At 41.3% G+C, this 18,509-nt stretch overlaps 2 protein-coding genes across 3 annotated transcripts in view; one reads left to right on the top strand and one right to left on the bottom strand.

Moving 5' to 3' along the window:
• LOC110524623 (YY1-associated factor 2) lies at nucleotides 1-6,518 on the bottom strand. The gene is made up of 4 exons (XM_021604462.2): nucleotides 6,338-6,518; nucleotides 5,887-6,012; nucleotides 5,061-5,213; nucleotides 1-1,600 (listed from the first exon to the last, which is right to left on the bottom strand). Exons 1-4 carry the CDS (start codon nucleotides 6,361-6,363, stop codon nucleotides 1,357-1,359), a joined length of 549 nt encoding a protein of 182 aa, XP_021460137.1. The 5' UTR covers nucleotides 6,364-6,518; the 3' UTR covers nucleotides 1-1,356.
• Nucleotides 6,519-8,241: 1,723 nt separating this feature from the next.
• LOC110524618 (periphilin-1) overlaps nucleotides 8,242-18,509 on the top strand; it is a 35,695-nt gene continuing 25,427 nt past the window's right edge. For both annotated transcript variants that reach the window (XM_036979643.1, XM_021604448.2), the window contains exons 1-5: nucleotides 8,242-8,444; nucleotides 8,944-8,992; nucleotides 11,249-11,313; nucleotides 11,549-11,785; nucleotides 11,991-12,061. In XM_036979643.1, coding sequence (XP_036835538.1) covers nucleotide 8,992; nucleotides 11,249-11,313; nucleotides 11,549-11,785; nucleotides 11,991-12,061 — 374 coding nt within the window. In that variant the 5' untranslated portion in view covers nucleotides 8,242-8,444; nucleotides 8,944-8,991. The remainder of the gene's footprint in view (nucleotides 8,445-8,943; nucleotides 8,993-11,248; nucleotides 11,314-11,548; nucleotides 11,786-11,990; nucleotides 12,062-18,509) is intronic.

Raw genomic sequence — 18,509 nt, 5'->3', positions numbered from 1 at the left:
AACCTATCAGTTTAGTTTTATTTCATATTTTCAATATAAACCACTGTTGGATGACAGCATGCTTGACTCTACAAACTGTGGAAGAGAAGCATACTTCTTAACAATATTCTCAATTTTGAATCAAACATTAAATAGTAACGCAATAATTGAGATGCTCATTGATGTACATATGACAACATGGCTGGCTATAACCAGTAACATAAAGCAGTGATATGATTCAGTAACATGTGCAGTAAAATTTTGACCAAACTGAAATGCTTTATAAAACAATGGGCCTGTTTCCCAGACACAGATTCAGCCAACTGTTGGACTAAGAAGAATGTTATATGGAGATTCTCCATTCAAAGTGATTATTCAAGGACTACTCTGTATCTGGGAAACTGGTCCAATAGCTTCTCATTAATTAATGTACACCATATGCCAGCAGGTGCAATCTGCTGCTAACAAAATTAATCTTTGTCAATCTACAATCAAGAGATGGACCACTCGCTTCACATTTATTCTCTCATAATTAGGGTTGTTGCAAATTTTGGTAACTTTGCCAGAATTCCTAGGTTTTCCAGTTCTCTCAGTTGGAGGAATCCTGAATTTCCTACTTATTCTCTGAGTCGGGGAATCGTCCAGGTGATTTCTGGAAAACCTTTGGATTTTGGGTAAGTTACCAGAATTTTGCAACCCTACTCATAATGCATATTCGTATTCCTCTGTAGCTAAAGCACTCTCTTATTCTGCAATAGTCCACATTGGTAAGAGACAGAAACCAACCAACCACTAAGTGTGTGATGAGGGATGACACGATAACACTGAGGTGTTGTAAGTAAATACCATCAGATCCCGTGGCATCACTCAGCTAGCTGTGCATGCAAGGCAGGGTTCATTCAACACAGTCAAGACCCAGCTTCAGTTCACTCAGGCCATGGTCGTTTTCATTAGGGCACACCATAACAAAATGTTTTAAAACTTTGTGCAACAGAAAACAAACATGATCGTTTCTTATTTATTGGATAAGTCCAGGTATTACCTTCCAGTTTCAGTCAATTTTCTTCTGCTTGCTGCCGACTGAACACGACCCAGATATTGGCTGAAACCAATTCGTTGATGATACACAGCGTCCTCTCAGCACCAGCCTCATAATACATATGTTTTATTTTATTATTATTTCTTTTTTTACAATGTGTGCATGTTGAAATGTTGGGTTGGAGTGTGGGGAGATGGATATGGGGGAGACATAAGGGTGTATGTAGCGTTGGGTGTAATCTTGCATGCCAGACTTGTATGCAATATTCAGAGACACACTTGTCTGGTTCCACAAGACTATGTTAGGTGAGGAGGGAGGAAATGGGAGAGAGAGGGAGATTAGTGACTCTCGCTGTTAACTGAGGACCCCTCCCCCCGCGGCGAGGACGACCGGGACACCCCCCTTTCAGTGTTGTCAGAACTGGTGTTGCCGCTCTGGCTGTGCTGGTCTGCCGAGGCGGCACTGGAAGGAGTGGAGGCGGGCTTGGTTTTCTCCTTAAAGTCTGTGATTATGACCGTCAGGTCACCCACCGTTACCTCTAGGTGCTGGGCACTGCTCCGGTCCACGTTTTTTAACCTGGGCCTGGGATGGGGACAGAGAAGTATGGATGGATATATAGTAGGTATCGTAAATCCCCTTGGATTTAGTCACATTTTACTGTCTTACAAAGTGGGATTGGAATGTATTTAATTGTAAATTGTCAAAGAACTAGACAAAACTCAAAATATTAAAGACATCTTTCTAATACCGAGTTGCCCGCACGCACCCCCTACACGTAAAATCTAGGCCCAGAATGATACTAGTATTTCAAAATAGTTCCATGGCAAAAAACGAATACATGAAGCAGACCAATCTTGGGTGGGTCCTTAAAAACCTGCTGTAAAATAGTGTGCTATAGCTTGGAAAATAAATTAAATGCGACTCTGGAAGACAACATAATGAGGTTTGTTTCCAACATTAGGGCTGTTTTCCTAAAGAAGTTTCGGCCTTAGTAAAATCGGTGCACAAATTACAAATCAGAGGTGCTAAGTATTCTAACACGGAACCCAAACTGGCTGCGCGAGTGCACCATCGTGAGCTATCGTGCATACATTTATTTTGTCCCCCTACACCAAAGGCGATCACGACACGCAGGTTAAAATATCAAAACAAACTCTGAACCAATGACATTAATTTGGGGACAGGCCGAAAAGCATTAAACATGCATGGCATTTTAGCTAGTTAGCTTGCACTTGCTAGCTAATTTGTCCTGGGATATAAACATTGAGTTGTTATTTTACCTGAAATGCACAAGGTCCTCTACTCCGACAATTAATCCACAAATAAAACGGCCAACTGAATCGTTTCTAGTCATCTCTCCTCCTTCCAGGCTTTTTCATCTTTGAACTTATATGGTGATCGGCATCTAAACTTTCATAGTATTACCACCACGACCGGCAAAACAGTTCGTCTTTCAATCACCCACATGGGTATAACCAATGAGGAGATGGCACGTGGGTACCTGCTTCTATAAACCAATGAGAGATGGGAGAGAGAGGACTTGAAGCGCAATCTGCGTCAGAAATAGGAGTTCTATTTTAACCCGTGGCATCGTAGACGCTCGTTGGCGCAATAATTGAATAACATGGATTTCTACATTTATTTTGCGGCGCATGCGACGTGTCTGGTCTGGTCAGCATGTGAGCCCTAAATCTAAGACATTTTCACATTATTTATGCTCTGCCAAGGTGTTGGTGATCATAGCTAGACAGCAATTTTTAAGTCTTGACATTATAGCAGATTTAAGTCAAAACTAACTTAACCCTGAGTAGTCTCCTTCCTGTCCTGCAGCTCAGTTCGATTGCATCTTTGATTTGTCTGGGTGATTTAATACATCATCCACGCTTAAAGAGATATTCAGTGTCTGATTTGTTATTGTTACCCATCTACCAATCACTGCCCTTTGAGGCTTTTGAATAGCTCCCTGGTATTTTAGTTTAATCTTTGCTTGAAATGCAATGAGGGACTTAGATGTACACTACCGTTCAAAGGTTTACGGTCACTTAGAAATGTCCTTGTTAAAAAAAACCCCACAAAGAAACGTTTTTTTGTCCATTAAAATATCCTCAAATTGATCAGAAATACAGTGTAGACATTGTTAACGTTGTAAATTACTATTGTAGCTGGAAACTGCTGATTTTTTATGGATTATCTACATACGTGTACAAAGGCCCATTATCAGCAACCATCACTCCTGTGTTCCAATGGCACGTTGTGTTAGCTAATCCAAGTGTATAATTTTAAAAAGGCTAAGTGATCATTAGAAAACCCTTTTGCAATTATGTTAGCACAGCTAAAAACTGTTGTTCTGATTAAAGAAGCAATAAAACTGGCCTTCTTTAGACTAGTTGAGTATCTGGAGCATGGTTTTGATTACAGGTTCAAAATGGCAAGAAACAAGGTACTTTCTTCTGAAACTCGTCAGTCTATTCTTGTTCTGAGAAATGAAGGCTATTCCATGCGAGAAGTTGCCAAGAAACTGAGGATCTCGTACAGACGCCTCACAAGTCCTGAACTTCGAGCTTCATTAAATAGTACACTCAAAACACCAGTCTCAACGTCAACAGTGAAGAGGCGACTCCAGGATGCTGGCCTTCTAGGCTGAGTTGCAAGGCAAAAGACATATCTCAGACAGGCCAATAAAAAGAAAAGATGGGCAAAAGAACAGACACTGAACAGAGGAACTCTGCCTGGAAGGCCAGCATCCCGGAGTCACCTCTTCACTGTTGACATTGAGACTGGTGTTTTGCGTGTACTATTTAACGAAGCTGCCAGTTGAGGACTTGTGACGTATCCGTTTCTCAAACTAGACACTGAAATGACTTGTCCTCTTGCTCAGTTGTGCACCGGGGCCTCCCACTCCTCTTTCTATTCCGGTTAGAGCCAGTTTGCGCTGTTCTGTGAAGGGTGTAGTACACAGCGCTGTACGAGATCTTCATTTTCTTGTAAATTTCTCGCATGGTATAGCCTTCATTTCTCAGAACAAGAATAGACTGACAAGTTTCAGGAGAAAGTACCTTGTTTCTGGCCATTTTGAGCCTGTAATCGAAACACCTGATCCTGCAGATACTCATCTAGTCCAAAGACGGACTGTTTTATTACTTCTTTAATCAAAACAACACTTTTCAGTTGTGCTAACATAATTGCAAAAGGGTTTTATAATGATCAATTAGCCGTTAAAAAATGATAAACTTGGATTAGCTAACACAACGTGCCATTGGAACACAGAAGTGATGGTTGCTGGTAGTAAGTCTATGTAGATATTCCATTAAAGAAAATTCTGCCATTTCCAGCTACAATAGTTATTTACAACATGAACAATGTCTACACTGTATTTCTGATCAATTTCCTGTTATTTTAATGGACAACAAAAAAAAGGGAGGATTTTCTTTCAAAAACAAGGACATTTCTAAGTGACCCCAAACTTTTGATCTGTAGTGTATGTATCGGGATGTCCTTTGTTTACCCGGATCTAATTTAGGCTTGCCTGAACAAAGAGGGTGAATACTTAAGCAAAGTCTATATAGCTGTTATAAAAATAAATGAATATTAGTACACACTTTGTGAATGTTCTTTTCACTTCCACATTATAGTGTATCTTTATTCGCTCCTTTTCTGTGTTTCTTTTCCGAGAACTCCTTATGGTCACTGTTGCCATATTTTGATTTCTCACGCTCCCTGTCCTTTTTGTGGTCCTTGTGTTTTTTATCCTTGTACTTATCTTTATGCTTTATCAATAAATAAAAACAATCTATTTCAATCCCACTTTGTAACGCAACAAAATGTGAAAAAAATACAGAGGGGGTAAATACTGATACCCACTGTATATTGTCATTAATAGAACAGGATGAGAGTCAATAGTATGGCTAGTAGGATAGTCACTTGGAACCTGTTAATTATTTTTGATAGAATGTAATAATCATAATAAAATGAGACGATTAAAATATTTGCCAACCTTCATAGTATCTTTGCAAATATGTTGTTCAAACAATTCCCTCCTTACCTCGTCTTCTTGTGGCTGTTCTTTTTCTGTGTTGGTTCCTTTTCACTCTTCTCTTTCTCCGATTTCTCCTTTTTCTCTTTTTTGGGTTGTGTGGGTGAAGCAAACTGTGCAGTGACTTGCTGGGCAACCATTTGGGAGACAGGACGAGGCTTTCTAGAAACAGATTAGTGATTATTAATATTGGATATTAGGCAATGAGCAGCAGGTACATACATATATGCACTGCATATTTATGCACACTGACTCGTTTTTCTAGATTTCTAGTGTATGATGAATTGTATGTATGAGGGAAAAACTATCATAAGGAAGCACACTGCACATAGACAAATGCTGCATAGCGACAACATATTGAGGGTACAGGAATGCATACACCTGACATTTGTGCTCAGTGGGTTAAGTTCTGTGCATGGCTCCGGACATCTTGAGAAATGTTCATTGATAAAAACAACATTTGACACAATCGGTCAGACGAACTACACCATAGCATCTGTCGAATAATGTCCCCATAATAGAAATGTCTCACTCAAAACAACCACTTGAATTTAGGCAACAATTAGAATGATTTATGAATAATCTGCACAATAGGTTTACATCCAAAAGTCAAACTGTCTGGACATCATCTTTGATCTTCTTCCAAGTCATCACTAGTTACCACAGCCACAAAGTTATAAACCAGCATATTTCTTTAATATATGTTCTTAAAATGTGATTTTAAACCTAATCTCAACCACACTGCTAACCTCAAATAAAGACCAAAAAGCAAATGTTTCATAAATTGTTAAGATTTAGACTTGTGGCTGTGGGATCTAGTGGAAACCCTTCTTACCGTGTTGACGTTCCCTTTCTGACATCGCACATCATACACTTGAAAGCTTCGGCAGTGTTCCTGAAAGTACATACGCTACAGTCCCAGTAGGCATCGTCAGAAGAGGGCTTGGGTTGCCGCTTCGGCCTTCAAAACACACACACACACACACACACACACACACACACACGATAAGGGGAGCGACACTGTCAGCATAGCCATTTTAGGTAACATTCATTGATGTGTATTTGTACAAAAACACAACAATACAAATGACTCATTTGAGCCGCATGGTCAGATTTACGAGGTAAAACTCTTCTATTTGACACACGGTGGCCCCGGCATAAAAGAGCCAGTCAGCCGCCATGAAGCTACAATGTAGCTAGCGCTACGCATCCATTGGTCGTATCCTATGTTTACAAGTGTTCATCACATTTTCTGGTCATTTTTCTAGATAAATATGTAATTTTACCTTGTGGGGCTCTTCTTGTCTCCCATCCTATAAAACCTTTATTTGTTTGAACTCAATATAGATTAATTTGACGGGGAAATTACCAACGCCGCTCTCTGCTGTCGTAGAACTCCAGTGGAAGGATGATGATGATCACGTGGCAACGCCTACCCAATCACTCTCTCAAGGCACTCAAAGTACCCCTCGCCGACGCACTCTAAACGTACCGGTCCCGCCCATCACACGTTTTTATTGGTTGAGATGCATTCGCATTACCCACGCTCGACACAACGTAACATGTTTGTGCAGCGTTCCCAAAAACGGGGAACTCAGAAACATCTAATTTCCGACTTCAGATTGCTGAAGACATCTGGGAACTAGATTAAAAAAAAAACAGTTCCAACTGCGAAAATTCGTTTCAAATGGTCATCCATCTCGGAATTCCAACTCCGGACCTCAGGCCTCTTTCTCGAGCTCCAACCTGAAAATCACAGAAGTCATGATTTCACCTCGTATTTTTCCGAGTCCCCGGTTATCTTGAACAAGCCATGAGTTATGTACTTTGCTAAATATGCATTTCGAACGTATAATTACAATTCCATATATTTTTAAACACTTTTAAAAGTTTCATAAAATAAGAAAAAAAGTATCAGCTTGCCCAAAAAATGAAAAATGCTAGTTTGCCACACTAACTAGCTAATTAACAGTCTAACATTACATCACAGGTTTACAGAATAACGTATAACAATACACACAATTGTTTTCTAATCTATTTTTGGGTAAATCATTTTTGTTGACTGTAAAAACGTTTTATACATGCTTTTCACACGTTGAAATGTTTTGTTTACTCCGTTGCCATGGTCACGGTGATCGTCGTCCTCGGTGTTGAGTTTGCGGTTTGCCTTCAAAATAAAAGTCCCCAATTGAAAGCGTCGCAAACCGACACATAGAGCGTAATCGTGCCATATTTGGACTAGACAATGTTAAACAAGTTTGGAATGTTGTTACATAATTTTTTTATAATTACATACAGTAATTAACTAGTTTGACAATGGACAGTCATCTGTCATTGGCTGTTTGGGAACTGACGGCAACATTGTATTGACGCTTACAATGAGTCTGAACAAAATGTATGGCGTTTATTCTTTTAATTTCTTCAAAACAGCAAAACTATTTATTGGGATTGCATAGGATACTATAAATAGCAAGACTAAACAAACAAGAAATGTGTGTGTCAGTGAGTGAGTGAGAGTGATCAGTTGGTGGGGGGGGGGGGGGGGGGGGGGGGGGGGGGGGTTGAGTCTTTGCCCGGCAAAGGATATATAAGTTATCATGTACGAGCTTTTGTGCCGAATACATTACAGTTGTCAAGCTTATGGGCATGTGGCAGCAGTGTGTAGGAGGCAATCTGCTAGGTGTGAGAAGTGTGCAGAAGATATTGATATGCCATGCATGAGACAAAGGAATGTGTAGCGGTATGTGTTAATTGTAGGGGCGCCCATGGGGCTGGGGATCAGAAATGTTCAGTGCGAGAGGCAGGTTCATGTTTCCAGGGTTAGAGTAGTGCAGAAGTTGTCAAATGCTGAGGCAATGAAGAATGTAGAGGGAGATGGGAGGGATCCTGCAAAGATTTCTACCAGTACAGAAGGATAAACCAACAAGTGATTTAAAAAAAAAACTTTATTTAACTAGGCAAGTCAGTTAAGAACAAATTCTTATGTACAATGACAGCCTACCAGGGAACAGTGGGTTAACTGCGGAGTATGATGTTTATTTATTTATTATAAAAAATAAATACAATTGTGAGTATAGTGTTAGATGGTAGGGTATTTGTTTATTTTATTATTATATATATGTTTATTCAAGCTAAGTATAAGAGTGTTAAACTTTGGACACCAACCGCCGCCGAAGACAAAAAGGTCGAAGAAGAAGATAGGCGGCGGTAAACCCCGCGTAACATACTGCACTCCGCCAATCAAACACCGACGAGGAAGAGGTTGAATTTTACTCGTGGTGTTTGTTGTCAAATGTTGCACATGCAGAAAGGGTTGGAACTGTATAAAAAAATCAACCACTTTATCGCAAAAAGTGCAAAACTACCTTTTAATACACAGAGCACGTTCAACTGGTAAGTTCGTTTTCCCTAGCAACAACAGCTTCAGTGTACGCTAGCTAGCATTGGACAGCATCTCTTTGCAAGCTAGCTAGGCTAACTTCAGTATCTATCCAATTGTTTGTACATTACTAGCTAGACACTATCATTGCAATTGACTTGGGATGTTCATATAGAAGCATTATTAATCGTCAGGGTCGTATTCATTACACAGACTCTGTTGCGAAACGTTTCTTAAACGGAAGCAAACGTAATTAAACGGAGGGCCCTAGCTGCCTGAATTCTGTCGTTAGAAATTGTGTGCCCCAATTATTAACGTTACACCCCAGCGGTAATTCAGGTAGGTCCTTCTGTTTAAGAGACGTCGTAATGCATATGCCCCAGTTGATTTTGTTTTACATGTGCAATTTTTCGTTCTGTGTCTTGTATCCTAGTTTTTGAATATCAACCACATTTGTGTCACTACACCCCATAGACAACTCAATAATTCCTAAATATTCATCAATATTTGCAGGTTTTACATTCTCCAAGTCCCACATCGAGGAGCCCTTCAGCAACTTGGAGTAAGTTAGCTACAGCTCTCCCACACTCCACTACAGTAACTGAAAAATCAGTGTGCACAATATGAAGGGACAGTCATACTGTAACCCTGATGCCTAGCTCAGATACTTTCATAGTTTGATTTGCGATCTGTTTGTCAGAGTATAAACGTTACTTAAGTCTCCCTAGTGCACACACTACACTGCCTGTACCCACTGCACAAAGTTACTATCTAATGAGGCATTCATGTGCTTGTGGGAAACTGGGTATTCCGACATGATTGTGTTTAGTTGCTTTTGAGGTCGGACCAATTCTTCAACCAATAGGATTTTAGCTAGCTTGATCTCAGTGCAAACTCGGTCTCCTACTTAACAGTTCACAGGCGAAACGTCAAGGATTTAGTTGCCGACTTTAGGATTACAGCTTCTTGTCACACAAGTAGGGCTGTCGTGGTGACCGTATTGCCCTATTCATTAACAAACATTGAATAAGTAAATCTTTGAAAGTTTAAGTTTTTTTTTAATGAGAGAGATACAAATCTAATGAGAAATTTGAACAAACCTTACAGTTGAGCAAAGTATTTAAACAAATTATGCATGCATTCAAGTCTGGAAAAAAATCCCTCCTTGCCATTACGAACCAAACAACTAAAAGCCTAATCCTACTCACTGATATATCTTGAAAGCATTAAGACAAATTAAAGTTATGAAGAGTATTTTCCAAATTATTCCTATAAAGTGTTTATTGTCCTGAAGTTGCAGCTTTCTATGGGAATAATTATGAAAGTTGGATTCTATGCTATACTCATTCACATATTTATTTTGAGTGACAAATAGGGAGGCTTGAAGTACGGGGGTGGCAGCATCCTGTTGTGTGGGTGCCTTGCTGCAGGAGGGGGGACTGGTGCACTTCACAAAATAGATAGCATCATGAGGAAGGAAATTTATGTGGATATATTGAAACAATATCTCAAGACATCAGTCAGGAATTTAAAGCTTGGTCGCAAATGGTTCTTCCACATGGACAATGACCCCAAGCATACTTCTAATATTGTGGCAAAATGGCTTAAGGACAACAAAGTTGAGGTATTGGAGTGGCCATCACAAAGCCCTGACCTCAATTCTATTGAAAATTTGTGGGCAGAACTGAAAAGGTGTGTGAGAGCAAGGAGGCCTTCAAACCTGACTCAGTTACACCAGCTCTGTCAGGTGGAATGGGCCAAAATTCACCCAACTTATTGTGGAAGGCTACCTGAAATGTTTGACCCAAGTTAAACAATTTATAGGTAATGCTACCGAATACTAATTGAGTGTATGAACACTTCTGACCCACTGGGAATGTGATGAAATAAATAAAAGCTGAAACAAATCACTCTCTACTATTATTTTGACGTTTCACATTCTTAAAATAAAGTGGTGATCCTAACTGACCTAAGACAGGGAGTTTTTACTTGGATTGAATGTCAGGAATTGTGAAAAACTGAGTTGAAATGTATTTGTCTAAGGTGTATGTAAAACCTCCAATTTCCACTGTATGTTCTGCCACAAGAAGTGAAATTGAGCAAACAATGCCAAGATGGAAAAATCTAATGAGAAGAAAATACAAAAAAACTTTGGCTACAGCTGAGTAAAGCTTGCGAAAAAGATTATGCGTTGTTGGCCTATATCCATATTATTCTAGCAACATGCAGCCTACCTTCAACACCTATAGTAACCTAAGCCTAATAAGGGAGGAGGCGAAAATGTGAATCCGTTTATAATGATCCAGTTCTGAGGACAGCCGAGTTGCTCTGCAGCCAATGATTTTTACAACCCATCGCAAGAGCACAGTCATTGAGGTTCGTTGACTGCGTTACTCGTTCCAGACTTCCTGGATGCTCATGTGGAGCCCAAATAACTGTTTTGACTAGCAGTCGCTGCCGTATGAAGGAGGAATGAGAAGTTTTTTACTTTTACCTGTTCCTCAAACCCGTTTTGTTGTCTTTTGGTCAAAAAAGTTGAAAGGTCAGCGGCGAAACGTCACAGCTTGACAACTCTTGTAACAACATTTTCTTTGAGTTTCCCCACTTGTAATTATGACTTGGAGGGTCGTTCAAGTGAAACTTCCCAGTCGGAACTCCGAACTTCTGATTACTCCGACATTATGTGAACGCCGCATTAGTTTACATACTTGTTTGAAATGACAGCTACTTGTGGACAATTAACACATTTTAGTTTGCGTCCCCTTGTGTTAATTATTGTCATGGCTGTGATTGTATGCTTGTTGTCCCTTACTTGCAGTGGCGTACAGGCGAGACCGAAGCCGAATCAGAGAGGCCACCGATGAGCATATTTCAGAGAGAGCGGTAAGTGACTGGTCATTCTAGCACTTTGTACAATGCACTCTTTGGGCAGACGGTGACGATTATTTTCACGTATCTATTGTCATCACTTGAGTGTTTATTAGGCCATCGACCATCCTTCATGGAGTTGTCAATGTAAATAGATGTACAACTTATTCGTTCATGCATAGAGTAGATTGTCTCTCTGCACTTGTGTTTTTGAAATAAACTAATCCATGTTGTAATGCTTCTTGTTTAGGGAACGTACCAGAGAGTTGTGAATGTTGTTGAGAGGAGGACTGCTGTGACAAGACCGGAGCAAGAATATGACAGAGAATTTGAATATGAAACCAAGCGGTATGGTGGCGTTCAAAGTTACCATGACGATGACCAGATAGGATACCCTAGCGACAACATTCACACAGGAAGTGATCGTGGGTACCATGGTGACGTGGTAGGGAGCATCCGAGGGAAGAACTCCCCATCTCCCCGACAGGTCGGTAAAGCTTTATCATGACCATTGTCATATTGATCTCAGAAAAGTACGATTTAGTTTACTTTCTTTGCAGTTGGACTAATATAAAACGGACCATTTAGGTGGTAGCCTAGCTGTTGAATGTATGTTGATTACCAGTAGATTGTCTTTTTCAGCAGTCTGTATTATTCACACTTTTCAACACATGCTCTATCTTTGTATGCAGGAGGACTACAGGGATCCATACTACAGGGGATCCAGAGTTGATTCTCAGATGGGCCGTCAAGGAGGGATGAGGTAAGTCAGGCTTGACCACATCTATAAGATTGAGAGACGAGTAATACTTTGTTATTGACCTGTTTTAAAATACTGTGGTGGTTCTATTCTATGAACCACCAGATGGCAGCAGAGTTCTACATTTCTGAAGCCACCATAATGATTAAGATTAGGATCACTTTATTGGTCAATTGCACACGAGGTACCCCTCCGAAAGACACAAGTATATACAGGTTTTGGAGTGGTGTGGGGGGCTGCCACACTAGGCAGCATTTTGAGCAGCATTTTTCAGATCATGTATGCGTCTTTGTTTAAAGCACAACTTCTAGCATTGATTAAACTCAATTTTTTTTGCTTTTTAATTACTGCAGCTCGTTAGGCAGTGAAAACGTTCCACAGGGTTGCTGGCCCATGTTGACTCTAATACTTCCCACGGTTGTGTCAAGTTGGCTGGATGTCCTTTGGGTGGTGGACCGTTCTTGATACACACGGGAAACTGTTGAGCGTGAAAAACCCAGCAGCGTTGCAGTTCTTGACAAACCGGTGCGCCTGGCACCTTATACCATACCCTGGTCAAAACCACTTACATTTTTTGTCTTGCCCATTCACCCTCTGAATAGCACACATAGGTCTCAAGAATTAAAAATCCTTCTTTAACTTGTCTCCTCCCCTTCATCTTCACTGGTTTGAAGTGGATTTAACAAGTGACACCAATAAGGGATCATAGCTTTCACCTGGTCAATCTGTCATGGAAAGAGCTAGTATTATTAAGGTTTGTATACTCAGTGTAAATCCCCACTCAAGATATTACATTTGACATATATCGCACAGTCACTGATTTTGAAGAGGGATTGAAAACACACTGAAGCTAATTTGCCAACCTGTCTCTGAGGTATTGGGCGGGAAAGACTGAGAGGAGGTTCTTGGCTCTTGTTTCATACCATATTCCACTTATCAACCACCAGATTCCTTGCCTTGGGGTGCTTGTCAGCCTGACCCCACACAGAGCACAGCTAAAGCCCGTGGATCTCCTCTGCCCCTGTGCTGCCGAGACAGCCGTCTAGCAGTGACCCAATACAGAGTGCCAACAGTTCACAGGCCAAGACCCACCCCTCCCCATTCACTCCTACCCAAGTGTCATACCAGACTCCAGACAGGGACAAAGGGCACCAGTGTCAACTCATTGAGCCAACAAGGCTAAACCCCCACAGGAAAACCATCTGGGCCGCCAGCCACTCCCTCTCCAGCCAGACAACCTCCACCACACACTCGGCTCTCCTCAGACTCTCTGTACAGCGTACACGCTCTCTATGCTGTCTTCTGTGGAAGAGCAAGCTAACTATGGTCTAGTTTCTCACCTCTTCCTTCATTACTGTCACCAGTCCAGTTATTTTCACGATCCATAGTATGACACCTCACACATTTATCACTGACATTTGCAATTCTGTCTCCCACGTTGGTTCTAGTTGGTTCACCATTGTCATTCAGCTCCCTTGACTTGTTGGCAATGGAGCCTAAAAGAGAGACTCGTGGTGTGGTTTTGACAGGGCAGCAGGCGGGCATCTGGGTCCGTTTTTTTTGCCATTAGTGTGGTAAGGAGGTTGACTGGAGGCCTCACCCTCTTGCAGTGTAGTCCACAAGAAGCAGCGGTCAGGAACTCTTTGTTGGGTCTCTCTCACCTGGCCGGAGGTGTTGAAGACTGAGGTGGCCAGACACCAGACAAACAGCAAGGCCTCTCCAGCACCACACCCTTATCCCTTTCCCCTCAACACAAGACAGAGTCCCGGGCCTGGGGGCTGCTGTTCATGGGCCTTCACTCGACTCCGCCACATACATTTTGAGGGGGGGGGGGTGCACACTGCAGGTATGCCTTTGCAATAGAGGCAGGTGGGCGGCGGCGGGTGGATTGCTCAATCTGCTCCGTTGTGGAGCTCTTGACCTCATGCGATGATAGCAGATGAGTGAAATGGGAAGCCCATTAAGTGCACTCATAATATTTGTGCACAGGGCTGATTGTAATGATATATTATTGATTTCACTATTCAGGAAGATGAGAGGGAGGCATTGGCTGTAATAACCTTATGACTAAAACCAATTACCTAGATTGATATTGGGGTTTATGTTATTTGTTTTCAAAATGAGTTAATTTCATGTTTAATTTGTTTGTGTAACACTTTCAATGTAATGGATTGGCTTTAACGGCATGACCTTGTAGAGGGAGGCTACGTATTCCCTGTGTAGAGGCTTTGGTCAAATGTAGTGCACTATAGGGAATAGGGTGTCATTTAGGATGCTGACCTTGTAGAGAGACACTCTCTCTCAGAACCTCTTGAATACTTTCTAGCTTAGTCAGGCCAGGGTCTCCTTTTCCCCCTCTGGTATTCTGCAGTTGTCTTTCTTCCTGGACCTGAAAGAGCTTGTGTTTAGTTTTCCTGTTATTGCAGGTGGGACTATGACACCCAGTTGCTTCGACTCTTGTTTTTTTTGGTTACTCTTGCTCTCAGATCAGCGTTTTCTTCTCTTTGGTTTGTAAGGATATAACCTGCGTTTAGAGAACCTGCTCCTATGCTTGGAAGAACGGCTTTGAAGATGCAGCTATAGACATACTTAATCAACAATTACAACTAGGACTTTTAAGATTTTAAGATTACATTTTATGTATAGCGACCACAGAATTCATTTTTCATGGCTTTCTTATGGAAAGACGCAAGGTGAGTTTTTAAGGTGGAATCAATCCCATTTATTTATTAAGCCCTTTTTACATCGGCAGAAGTCACGAAGTGCTAAACAGAGACCCAGCCTAAAACCCCAAACAGCAAGCAATGCAGATGTAGAAGCACTGCAGATGTAGGATCACTCACTGCAACGGTGGTAATAAACTTTATTTGGCAGGCTGAACCTTGGCTACTTCAAACGGGCCTGGGGGCGTAAATGCTGGAGGCCTTGTTAGACCTGATCTTTGTTTGGGACATGGCCCTCGAAGTTCAAGCAGGGGTCATGAAAACCAGGTGTCGCTGGTTGGTTAATTTATACAGTTGCGGCCAAATATATTAGCGTCTTTGCACTTTTCTTAAAGGCAGTGTATTAGCTATTTCTTAATTCCAGAAACGCATATAATAGTAACTCCAAGAAAACATTCCTAAATTACTTACTCTTAAATCAACAAAACGTATGAAGTCCTAAACCTGTGTTTACCACAGACCTTATTTTCGCCGTTCATCCTAAACCCCTACAAAGCCTCCACTCTCTCATAGGCTTTGTCCAACGAACCATGGCAGAGTTACAAAAAGACACCATTTACTATTGCTCTCTGTGTCTATGTTGTGAATATTGTAGAAAAATCCTCACAGCTGTTTCCCATACTAAAAAGTGAAGTGCCTCCTTGGTGTGCACCTGCTTACAATGTACAGTAGGCTACAGGCAATCATATAAATTACTATCTTGCATTCAAGGCTTTCTTTGTGTTTTTTATATGTGGGGAGCATAAATTGTACAATTGTAAATTAACAGACTTTTTCAAGTTAGAACCAAGTAAGGTCCTTTATCTGCTACCTGGACACGAAATAATTCCCCATTTCTTGAAAAATAAGTTGAAAATGAGAAGTTTTGGTCTCCACACCTTTTTAGATTTTCAACATTGCAGAACCAAATGTATTTTAGTACATTTTGAAGCTTGCAATTTATTATTTAGAAAATAAAGACAACTGTCATGGGCAGAATTATTGGTGCCCCCGAGCTAGTATTTGGTTGCACAGGCTTTGGCAAAGAACTACAGACAAACGGTTCTTGTACCCATCAATGTGCTTACTGCACCTTTTTATTGGCAATTTGGCCTAGTTTTCAGCAGCAAACTGCTCTAATTCTTCAACGTTTGATGAGTGCCCTCCGCCAACTGCTGTTTTCAGCTCTTGCCATAGTGTTTGGATGTGATTCCGATTTGGACTCTTCGCTGGCCTCTGGTTACGAAAGTTATTTTATGCTCCGGGCATTTTTTCCCAATCCCACAAAAATCACAATAACGAGCCTTTGCAAAGCTTTCACTCTGTCACTCAAACTTATTCCAGCGTCTGCCTGCCAGCTGGAAATCTTTGCCAGTGGGTGTGTGTGTGTGTGTGTGTAGTCAACCTATGCTTCAGAGGGGAGGAGTAGGTCAACTGTAGCCTACTGACAACGTTACAAGTGTTAATTCAGAAATTAGGGAGAGATGTTTTAATTAGAGAAGAATGAATTAGACTTTTTCAATGCTAGGTAGGGATACTATAGTTATCACGTTTTCACATTGGATTTATAAACTACAAAAAGGTAAGATGTGTTTTTAATTATAGTGCTGCTCAGCACACACAAGCTTGTTAGCTTGCTCTGGTCTAATGTTAAAACCAACTCGGAAGTTCGGAAGACATAAAAAAATTCCTCCATAGGAGGATGATTCTGTGGCCTAATTCAGATAATGCATGTCATGCAGTGCCTTCAGAAAGTATTCACACCCCTTTTTTTTCCTCCACATATTTGTTGTTACAGCCTGAATTTAAAATTGATTGTATATTGAGATGTTTTGGTCAGTGGCCTACATACGATACCCCATATTATCAAAGTGGAATTATGTTTTTTGTAATTTCCAAATGAATTAAAAGTGAAAAGCTGAAATCTCTTGGGTGAATAAGTATTCAAACCCTTTGTTAAGTCTAGCCTAAATAAGGAGTAAACATCTGTGTGCAATAGTAGTGTTTAACATGATTTGAATGACTACCTCATCTCTAACCCAAACATACAATTATTTGTAAGGTTGAGCACTGAGTTCAGATTCAACCACAAAGACCAGGGAGGTTTTCCAATGCCTAACAAAGAAGAGCACCTATTGGGTAAAAAAAAAAAAGACATACAGTACAAGTCTAAAGTTTGGACACGCCTACTTATTCAACGGGTTTTCTTTATTTGTACTATTTTCTACATTGTAGAATAATAGTGAAGACATTACCTCTGAAAAAACACACATGGAATAATGTAGTAACCAAAGAACTGTTAAACAAATCAAAATATATTTTAGATTCTTCAAAGTAGCCACCCTTTGCCTGGATGACAGTTTTGCAACGATCTTGACATTCTCTCAACCAGCGTCATGAAGAATGCTTTTCCAACCGTCTTGAAGGATTTCCGACATATGCTGAGCACTTGTTGGCTGCCTTTTCTTCACTTTGCGGTCCAACTCATCCCAAACCATCTCAATTGGGTAGAGGTCGGGTGATTGTGGAGGCCTGGTCATCTGATGCAGCACTCCAGCACTCTCCTTGGTCAAATAGCCATTAGCTGACAAGGTAGAAATCTGTCGTTCTGCCCCTGAGCAAGGCAGTTAACCCTATGTTCCCCAGACGCCGAAGACGTGGATGACGATTTATGGCAGCCCCCTCGCACCTCTCTGATTTGAGGGGTTAGGTTAAATGCCAAAGACACATTTCAGTTGAATTGGAGGTGTGTTGGGTCATTCTCCTGTTGAAAAACATGATAGTTCCACTAAGCGCAAACCAGATGGGATGGCGTATCGCTGAAGAATGCTGTGGTAGCCATGCAGTTAAGTGTGCCTTGAATTCTAAATAAATCACAGACAGTGTCAACAGCAAAGCACCCCCACACATCACACCACCTCCATGCTTCACGGTGGGAACCATACATGCAGAGATCATCCGTTTACCTACTCTTTGTCTCACAAAGACACAGTGGTTGGAACCGAAACGCCTGATTTATGCAGTCTCCTCTGAACAGTTGTTGAGATGAACCTTCAGGGTGCCATAAATACGGGAATTGTATACCACAAAGAGAAAGAAGAGGCACTCTTGCACCGCAAACGGTTAACCATGACATCTGTAGTTGGTCCCTGTATGGTGACAAAGTGTCTGCTGAACCAAGTGTGCACACGGGGAAAGAAGAAACACCCTTGCGCTGCAAACGGTCTGCCCCCATCTGGTCCCTGTACTGTCACCAAAGAGTGTCTGTAGCAGATCCCAGTCTGACCTTTGATGTGCCTGTACTGCACTCCAGCGCACCGGGACGCTATGGAGAAGAAGCACCGCAGATACTGCCTAAGAAGTTCTAGTTAGCTGTAAAAGAGGATCAGTTCTCCACTGTAATGTCCATGGAGAGGGAGAAAAGTGAGACATCACACCAGCCAAAGCAACGTTTCAAGTGATCAGAAATCAATTGTGAGCGCAAGAGGTGGTTGGCTGTGGCTAAATTTGACTTGCCTGGAGAAGGCCTATCTGGCTTGTGGCCAGGCTAGCTGCGCGCTCAACATGGCGACCTTGCTGCAAGCATACAACGCAAAGATCTTGGCCGAGCATGCTACCAAACCTATTGACTAGGATAAAGAAATTCAAATCATCAAAGCTACAGAGCTAGCAATGAGACTCCCAGGTGATGGCAATGTAGCTAAGTACCTGATTAACAAAGACGACAATCACTTATTATTTTTGTCCAT

This window comes from Oncorhynchus mykiss, chromosome 1, assembly GCF_013265735.2.
Source record: "Oncorhynchus mykiss isolate Arlee chromosome 1, USDA_OmykA_1.1, whole genome shotgun sequence".
Lineage (NCBI taxonomy): Eukaryota > Metazoa > Chordata > Actinopteri > Salmoniformes > Salmonidae > Oncorhynchus > Oncorhynchus mykiss.
The sequence above is the reverse complement of the archived record's forward strand: the minus strand, read 5'-3'. Positions and strand labels throughout refer to the sequence as shown.

What these genes read in the sequence shown, in the direction of transcription:
- LOC110524623 (XM_021604462.2), bottom strand. Translation starts at nt 6,363, where the DNA reads ATGGGAGACAAGAAGAGCCCCACAAG. An exon ending in GACAAGAAGAGCCCCACAAG is followed by an intron (nt 6,013 to 6,337) that starts GTAAAATTACAT and finishes TGTGTTTTGAAG; the next exon opens with GCCGAAGCGGCAACCCAAGC. An exon ending in AGAAAGGGAACGTCAACACG is followed by an intron (nt 5,214 to 5,886) that starts GTAAGAAGGGTT and finishes ATCTGTTTCTAG; the next exon opens with AAAGCCTCGTCCTGTCTCCC.